Genomic DNA, 9096 nt, shown 5'->3' with positions numbered 1-9096 from the left:
TAATTGAAAGAAAATTCCATTAGATGCAAAATAAATTCAGCTTTGTAAAGGCAAATGATACCTGTGATTTTTAGAGCTTAGATAAGATTTTATTTTGTGGATAATGAATGAGAAAATTGTAAGATTCATTTGTGTCTATAAAGTCTCACCAAGTTGAAGCCTCCATGTGAAGTTTTGCAATGGTAATGAGTGAAACAACCAGACACACGTAGAATTCATTCCTGAGGTTCCCTAAATTTATTTCAGTATTTGTGCACTCAGACAGTACAAACCTTACAGTAGTTTTCCCTAAAAAAATATTAACAAAGATTCTGCAACTTTGTATTTTTTACAAGCCATGTTATTTAGGTCACAGTAACAGGGATTTTCAATACAGTCTTAAGAATCAGTTAATGTATTTCAAAAACATTTTACATAAACTATTTCCTAAATTGAGAAAATACATTATACAGTCCGAAAAAAAAGGAAGTATTGCACTTGAAAACTGCATTCACCTGTTTAGCATAACCGGTTCAAGTTTGGAAAGTCTGTTGTAGACTCTGATGATGCTTATACTACTGAGTGACAAGGACTTGAGAGGAAAAGACACTAGGCTACAAATAGCTGCTGCCAACGCCTGACATTGAAATAAAGTAATTTTATTTTTAATTTGTAATCAAAGCATTTTAAAAGATTTAAAACATACTATAGTTGTTGATGCTGAAACCTTCTAAGTAATTGCATAAAAAAGTTTAAAGTTTCAATCATCTTACAAAGGTATGTTATAAGGAAAATGTACATCCAGAGTTTTATGCAAAAAAAACACATGTTGCCACCATTAAACAAACCAAGGAAGAGGTTCCAGTTACCCGATTCCAGTAGCAAATGCACTACAAAGCTAATGTACCTTTTATTTTTCAAGCATTTTCATGTATAAAACTACACTTTAGTACAAAAATATGTAAACAGCTTATACCTAATGCTTTAGCAACAAAAAAGCCCAAGGATTTAGAACAGGGTCATTTGTTCCAGATTAGAAAATGCTACATGAAACAGGAAGTGAGTCTGGTTAAGAACTGACAGCGCTTCACAATCAGTTGAATGATCACAGTTTCAGAGTTTTAATACATCCTTCCCTTGTTGCTATATGTTCAGAAATTAACAATAGTCTCCAGTACTTTATGAAAATTTCCAGTAAGTGCATAGTTTGGGTCCTAATTTTGATGCCCCCTTCAACAAGCAATCTAAGTGTGAGAGGTAATCTTTATTCACAGAGCAAGTGCCACAAAATAAGTTATCAGGCTTGTCATCTGATTGGAACTGTATCATTCATCTTCAACTTATAAGAAAATGCAGTTAAGGACAAAAAAGATTAAGACTCTGATAATCAAAAAGGGAACACCATCAGTGGATTAATACTGAGTCTGTGATTAAATGTATTCACCCATTAACCAACTTGTGATGGCCTGCCGAATGATTCATATTTTTTCTCCAACTTTATATAAGTTCAAAAACTTAAATATAGGACTTCCCTTTTCAATTATTTTGATCAACATTGAAAAGTATAAGTTAACCAACAAGTGCTTGCTTTTAATCTAGTGAACCTTCACTTGGTTAATTTGAAATATGTGAAACAGGCAAAGATACTAAAAGACCACTGCATAAAAGAGTATTAATCTTTTATTCCTATTGTATTTTGAAGTTAAGGAAGTTTAAGACATGTTGAACCTACATCATTCTTCTTCTTCGCTATAATTCTACATATGAGTCGTTTATAGGTTGTCACAGCTGCACCTACGCAAGGACCGAATTGAATGATATAAAATTCTTCAGATGACATGACTGACAGCTCATTTTCATAAACTAAGGGCTAATTTTAATTCCCACAAAGTCATATATGAGTGAAAAAATCACATTACTGCAAATGAGTGAAATATACTCACTACAGTATATTCTTGGTCCATGGATCGTAAAAACAAGGCAAATCTTGTCACCAGGCCACATCTGCCTTTCAGTTATTGTAATGTGGGTGCCAAAATATAGTTTTTCATCATTGTCCAAGAACTCATAGCCTAGTGGAATGTGTGTTCTCCTCGAACAATGTGCGATGAGAATTCATAACGATCCTGGCTTCTGTAGCCGCAGATGTTACACTCAAAGGGGTCTCTGAAACCATGGCAGCCCATGTGAATGGTGTACATGACATGGTCTAGAAACAGCACGCGACAGTGCTCACAAGTGAAAGCTCTAATCTGATCGCCCTCGCCACTGTAGACCCTGTATATCTCTTTAGAGGTATGAGATAAAACCTTTGCTGGTTCAATAGCCTTTGAATCATCCTTTGCGAAGGCAGGGCTTTGCTTGTTCCGAGGAATAAAGGCTGGAATTGCAGGATATTGTTGACCACTTCGATCATCATGACTACTTTCGGTGTCAGTAGAATCTAAACAGCTGTTACTAGGAGATATTCCTCTTTCTGCTGTCTGATTTTTTGCTCTTATTAGAGAAATGGGGCCATCCACTGTATTCTCGTGGCTTTCTGTTATTTCTCGACTGCTTGGCCTTTCAAGCCTGCTTGGATGGTATACCTGAGAATAGGCAGCATTCATAACTGGAACTGCTTCTGCCATTGTGCTGGGTTGATGCTGCATCAGAGGTCTGAGGGATTCAGCCCCAAGATATGTAATTGCATTGTTGATGGCTTGATCCATCATGTGCGAATGCATGAACTCTGCCTCTTTCTCATAGTTCAAACTCATGTTATAATTCATGTCTGGATAATTCAAATGCATAAATTTTTCACCTAGAAAATAAAACATTGAAAGTAAAGAGCTAATTCTTACATTTAGCATACTCAACCATTACATACTTTGTTTTTCACATATTTTATCTAACGATTTTAATATATATAGTACTGGAACTTTCATTGTTGGACTTTGCTGCTAAAATTAAATATCACAAATAACACAGTAACATCTCAAAAGTAACTTGGTCAGATCATTTGGATGTCAATGGAGTTAATATACACATTAGCTATGATCAGATGGTCATACAGGCTTGATGGTGGCATTAGAGTTCAGCTTTGATGTTCGACACAGGAACAGTTTTGGTTCTGACCATTTGTCACCATCGCAATCCTTCATGATGCATGATTTTAAATACATATATTTTCTAATCAACCTGTTCAGATTTCAACTTGGGCCCCCTGGCTTAGAGAAAAATGTCCACCTTGTTCTTCCCCATGAGAATCTTTTAGGTTTTTTTATTCATCAAATTACTCAAATGTATTACCCTCTATTGCAGGTTAATTGATTCTGGCTGTCTGGCCCAGATGTAGGGACACTACCACTGCACTTGTTACAAGTGTTATTATAGTAAGTAATTAAGATTAGGAAGTGATGGTTCTTAACACATGACTAGCTGGATAAATCAGGAATACTGGCACTTTATATGAGAACTGCAAGACAAGTATGGCCCATAATCTCTGCACAAAGAATGGACTGCATTTTGCACAATTAAAAAAAACCCAAAGAAATGCAGATGCTGGAAATCAGAAAGAAAACCAGAAATTGTTGGAGAAGGTCTGGTAGCATCTGTGAAAAGAAAGCAGTGCTGACGTTTTAGATCCCATGACCTTTCTTCAGAACTAAATGGATTGAATCTTACCTTGTTGGCTAAGTGCAAGTTGTGCTGAGTTTCTTAGTGATTTTTCACTACGAGGCCAAGCAAGGTTTTTTTTAACCAAACATACCAAACTTAACCAAGTTACCAACACCATTTCGATGGAAAATTTCCCTGATTTCTTTCCCCATTTTATCCTTCAACATTCCTGGAATAACTTACCAGATATGACAAAAGACCAGAACTTCTTGCATCCCTGCCATCTTTGAAAGGTCGTTGTGCATCCAATGGAGCACTGGTCTTCCAAAGCTGCCCTGTTAACAGAGCCGGGACATTGTGGAGAAGAATTGTGGCACCATGATGTTTGAACATGACTTGGAGGTTCTGGTGGATGGGTAGTGCAAAGGAGAGGTGTCATTGTTTTCAGAGGACTGATCAAGGGGGTTCATACCATCAGATCCTGCAAGTTTGATCTGCGGTCATCACCTACATCAGCGCCGTTTCCAGGATCCAAAGAATAGTCCACAAAGTCACAAGGAAGTGAACATTTTGCTTCACTCCACAGGCTAAATGAAGCCAGGTGACAGTACCTAACATTCGGCTTTTCACCCCTTAAGAGGATAGAATCCTTTCCCTTATAGGAGAAGACCGGGGCTGGTCCTACGGGATGTAGAGACTTCCATATCTAGCCCAACAAGCAAGCACTATTCTGCATGCTGCTGCCATTCTTCCATGAATCATTCTGTCAGTCTCATTCATTGCACCTTACTCCTAACCACTGGTCATGATGCTGTTTCCCTTATATCTTGCAGGTTCTGTTAGCCTCCCATGATTTCTTCCATGGAAGCAACCTTCTTGACTTCTGAGGATGACAGTGCCAAGCAGCAGCAACGCAGTCTTCTGCATGCCCCACCAACTCAGCTGCAAACAACTCAAAGGGAATGTTAAGCACAGACAGCATGGGACCACAAGCTGGTTAGAACCTCACTGTGACAGGTTCACAGCCAGCCAAGGAAAGAATGCCTTAGGCCGCTGACAATTAGTGGACTGCCGGAGACGAGACCCCTGCTTGACCCAAAGCAGAGGGTGACCCAGTGATCTCAGCAATCAGGGACTTCATCTATATGTACAGGGAGAAACTGGTGCTGCAGACAGGTATGTGGGACACAATGGCTCTCATTGCCCAGAAGCTGTTACAGTACAGTGAATCATGCAACCATCTGTCTACCTCCAAGAACAGGTTAGTGGCTACTATGGATAGCCAGGCTCAGCACCCTCAGATGTTGCTGGAGAGGTTCACATACCCACATCCCACTGTGTCATCTACTGGGCCTGTGGACTAAAGGCACAGTGATAGGCGAGTGCAGGACCTCCCAGTCCAGATGCCCCTCATCACAATGAGACAGGGTTGTACCAGAAGGTACACATTTAGAGGAGTAAACACAGCCAAGCCTCTTGGCAGTTTCCAGTCAGGACACTCCAGAGGTGGCCAGGTCCTCCATCTTCACCCTGCTTGACCCTCTCTTACACTTGGAATGTCAGGCCAAGGAGGATCAACTTGCCTGTGGCAAGAATGTCTGGCCTGTCCAGACACTGGGGGAATCACCCTATCAACTTTCAAGGGCCTGACCTACATTGCCAAGGTTGCTTCCTCCCTCCCAGTTGCTGAACAGGGAGTGCACTAAGGTGTAATGGGAGGGAAAGGAAGGAGAAACTTTGGTGTCACAGGTGACAATGGCATGTGTATCTCTGTCAGCTTTTCTATAAATGTTTGTGCTTTAACCATACATGTATTTGTGAGTCTCTCTGTATTGGCCCAAATGCACTGTTACACCATCTGGCATCACTTCATGTCTGCAGACAAGATTCAGTGGATGGAAGTTTGCACCAAGAGCTTACTACACTGTTTGGAAGTCAAGGAATAATGTATTACATCTTTGGCTCTCCTTTTACAACATCCCTACTCTTCAGCTTCACTGTCAAAGAATTGTCCCGCATTGGTTGGGCCAGAGAAATTCATTACACAATGCTGTAGGACGACTAGCGAGTAAGTACCCTCCATTCCTGTGTTCAATACAGTGCATGGGTCTGTGACCAATGCTCTTTCCCTTTAAAAGCTTATTGCAGCCCCCTCCCTCATAAGTTGAGTCACTTACCCTATCTACTTGAGTGTCACAGTCATTTCCTTCCCCATTGTATACTTTCAATTTGCATCATGATGGCAGGCAACTGAGAATGCTCCTCTGTTACCAGCCTTAGCCTCAATGCGCTAGTGAACCCTTAAATATCTACAAGTTATTTCTAGTAGCATATCTGAAGGTTCATACTTCCCCAAGTCCCCACTCAATCTCTCTACATGCACCTATAGCTGCCTACCTTTCTCACCCAGTCCCTGACAGATGGGATTATGATGCAGCGAAGAAGACTATATTGGCTGCATACAAGTTAGTGCCTGAGACATGTAGGTAAATATTCCAGAATTTAAAAAAGCAGTTTGGGAAAATCTATGTTGCATTTGAAAGGATTCTGCAAAGTAATTTTGATAGGTGGATTATTAGAAGGTCAAAGCATGTATGAATTTCTCAGAGTTGTTATTCTCTTAGAGGAATTTAAAAACTCACTACCTTCCATCGTAAAGTTAAAGTTGACATAGTTCTACCAGTCCATACAACTGTCCTCTCATTAGAAGGAAGTGACTGGGATGATGGTTTAACTTAAGGGTCACCATGCCTCAGACAATAGAAGAGGTTCAGAGGTGAAGTCCTTCATAGTAACCTCAGCCGATGCAGGAACTAATGTTGTTGGCATCATTTTGATTTACCAACCAGTAATCTAGCCAACTGAGCTAGTAAGAATTCATGTTGAGGATCAAAGAGTTGTGACTGCTTGACTGGCAGCAGTAATGTCTGACAATTATGAATTAGTCCATAAAACTAATCCTTTGTTTTTGTAATGAAACTATGGCTTTAAGAAGTGTATTTTGTCCTGGTATTTTCTGAAGAAGGTTTTAAGACAGAGGTAGTGAGTTGTCTACTGAAAGCCCATAACATAAACAGCTTGTGAAGCCTTGGGGGTATTTTTAAGTAGGTAGAAGCAGCCTGAATGGGTGGGGCAAGCTCCCACAAAACCAGGATATGTAGTTTTAGTTTTTCTGTAGCAGTTGCTGTGGTCTTGAAGATGGACGTAGAAATGGTTTTTCCTCTCAGTTACAGGTAAAAGCTGTTGGTTCTCTTCCTGATGCAAAAATTACATGTGAGACAATCTGTGTTTATAGGATATTACTATATTGAAACAGTTACTTTTTAGAATTAAATTATCTATTATTCAGTTAAGTTTTCCAATACAGTTATTTCAATTTCCCCTTCTTTTGTTGTATTTTAACTATAGTGTATAAATAAAGTTTGTTTTGCTTAATATCTGGTAGTTTGACCAATTGAATTGTACCTGGAATGTAACATCTTATATTTACCTTTAAAATAAGAATAAGTTAGAGACTAGACTATCTTCTGAATATATTTTGAGGGGATTTGGTCTGATCCTTTACTGATCCTAATAGTTCCTTTGTAAAGGATAGAAAATGGGAGCAAAAGAAAGGTAAGCTGCCAAGATAAGGAATTGAAAGCAAAAAATGTCCAAGGTCTTCTTCTCAGAGCAGGAAAGGAAAGTACTGAGGATAGAGGTGAGAACTGGAATGAGATGGCAAACCAAGTACATCCTTTGGTTCCACCTTCACAAATGAAGACACAAATAATGTCCAAAAGAAAGACGTCATGGTTTCAAGGTGAGAGGTGGAAAGTTTAAGGGGGATACACGCGGCAAGTACTTCACACAGAGGGTGGTGGGTGTCTGGAATGCGTTGCCAGCAGACGTGGTAGAGGCAGGCACGGTAGATTCATTTAAGATGCATCTGGACAGATGCATGAGTAGGTGGGGAGCAGAGGGATACAAATGCTTAGGAATTGGGTGACAGGTTTAGACAGTAGATTTGGATCGGCTCAGGCTTGAAGGGCCAAAGGGTCTGTTCCAGGGCTGTAAATTTTCTTTGTTCTTAAAAAATATTGGAGAACACAGGATTTAGTGAGAGGGAGGAACTGAAGGAAATCAGGTTTAGTAGGGAAATGATGTTGGCGAAATTCATAGGATTAAAAACCAAAAAATCCCCAGGGCCCAATAAACTATATCACAGATTAATTAAATAAGTGGATTTACAAATAGTGGATGCATTGGCGGTCATCTTTCAAGATTCTACAGATTCTAGAACAGCTTGTATGGACTTGAGGTAGCAAATGTAACCCCAGGATTTCTTTAAAAAAGCAGACCTAAAGAAAACAGGGAATTTTGACTGGTAAGCCTGACATTAGTAGTAAGGGAAATGCTGGAATTCGTTATAAAATACTTAATAGCAGTAAGTGGAAAACAGTGACAGGATCAGTTAGAATCAGCATAGATTTATGAAAGCGGAAATCATGGTTAAAATATACTGGAATTTTTTGAGTATATAACTAATAGAGTTGACTAGGGGGTGCCAGTGGATGTGGTTTATTTGGACTTAGAGGACTTTCGATAAGGAGTCATATAAGAAATTAGCACGTAAAATTAAAGCATGCCAGTTTGGGACAGAGTACTGACATGGCTAGAAAACTGGTTGGTAGATCAAAAACAAAAAGTAATATTACACACATCTTTTTCCTAGTTCCAACCAGTGACTAGTGGACAACCACAGGGATCAGTGCTTAGAACCCAGCTACTCACAATATATATTAAAGATTTAGATGGGGGCAATAAATGTGATATCTCCAAGTTTCAAAAGATACAAAGTTGTTTGGGAAGGTTGTGCAATGAAGATACAGCAGAGGTAAACCACGTATTAGCACAAACATTGTATCAAGTGAACTACTCTTACTGTTAAGCAGGCACATTACTGTTGGGTCAGCACGGTGGCTCAATGGTTAGCACTGCTGCCTCACAGCACCAGGGTCCCAGGTTTGATGCCAGCCTTGGGCAACTGTCTGTGTGGAGTTTGCACATTCTCCCCGTGTCTGCGTGGGTTTCCTCTGGGTGCTCTGGTTTCCTCCCACAGTCCAAAGATGTGCAAGTCAGGTGAATTGACCATGCTAAATTGCCCATAGGTTAGCTGCATTAGTCAGAGGGAAATGGGTCTAGGTATGTTACTCTTTGGAGGGTTGGTGTGGACTTGTTGGGCTGAAGGGCCTGTTTCCACACTGTAGGGAATCTAATCTAAACTAAATATGAAAGGGCTAAAAATGAAACTGAACATGAAACACAGCAAAAAATGCAGTGTTTTTGGGACGTTAGTGGAATTATGGTTAATGCAACCTGGACATCATTGTACCCTGCTAATAAGATCTAACTTCTTTAATCAAAACATTTTATTTGTATTCATGGCATAACGGGATAGAATTTTGAAGAAAAAAAGTTGACTGTCTTTAAGGTAGTATACCCAATCATCTTCTCACAAGCTAAAACCCTACAAAA

The 9096-nt window shown here is 39.6% G+C and overlaps 1 protein-coding gene across 13 annotated transcripts in view; it reads right to left on the bottom strand.

Annotated features, from left to right (window-relative positions):
* Positions 1 to 214: 214 nt before the first annotated feature.
* Positions 215 to 9096, bottom strand: part of LOC140481931 (zinc finger protein Helios-like) — a 239411-nt gene continuing 230529 nt past the window's right edge. For all 13 annotated transcript variants that reach the window (XM_072578632.1, XM_072578625.1, XM_072578624.1 and 10 more), the window contains one exon: positions 215 to 2782. In XM_072578632.1, the coding sequence (XP_072434733.1) occupies positions 2052 to 2782 (731 nt within the window). In that variant the 3' untranslated portion in view covers positions 215 to 2051. The remainder of the gene's footprint in view (positions 2783 to 9096) is intronic.

Source organism: Chiloscyllium punctatum, chromosome 10 (genome assembly GCF_047496795.1).
Source record: "Chiloscyllium punctatum isolate Juve2018m chromosome 10, sChiPun1.3, whole genome shotgun sequence".
Lineage (NCBI taxonomy): Eukaryota > Metazoa > Chordata > Chondrichthyes > Orectolobiformes > Hemiscylliidae > Chiloscyllium > Chiloscyllium punctatum.
The sequence above is the reverse complement of the archived record's forward strand: the minus strand, read 5'-3'. Positions and strand labels throughout refer to the sequence as shown.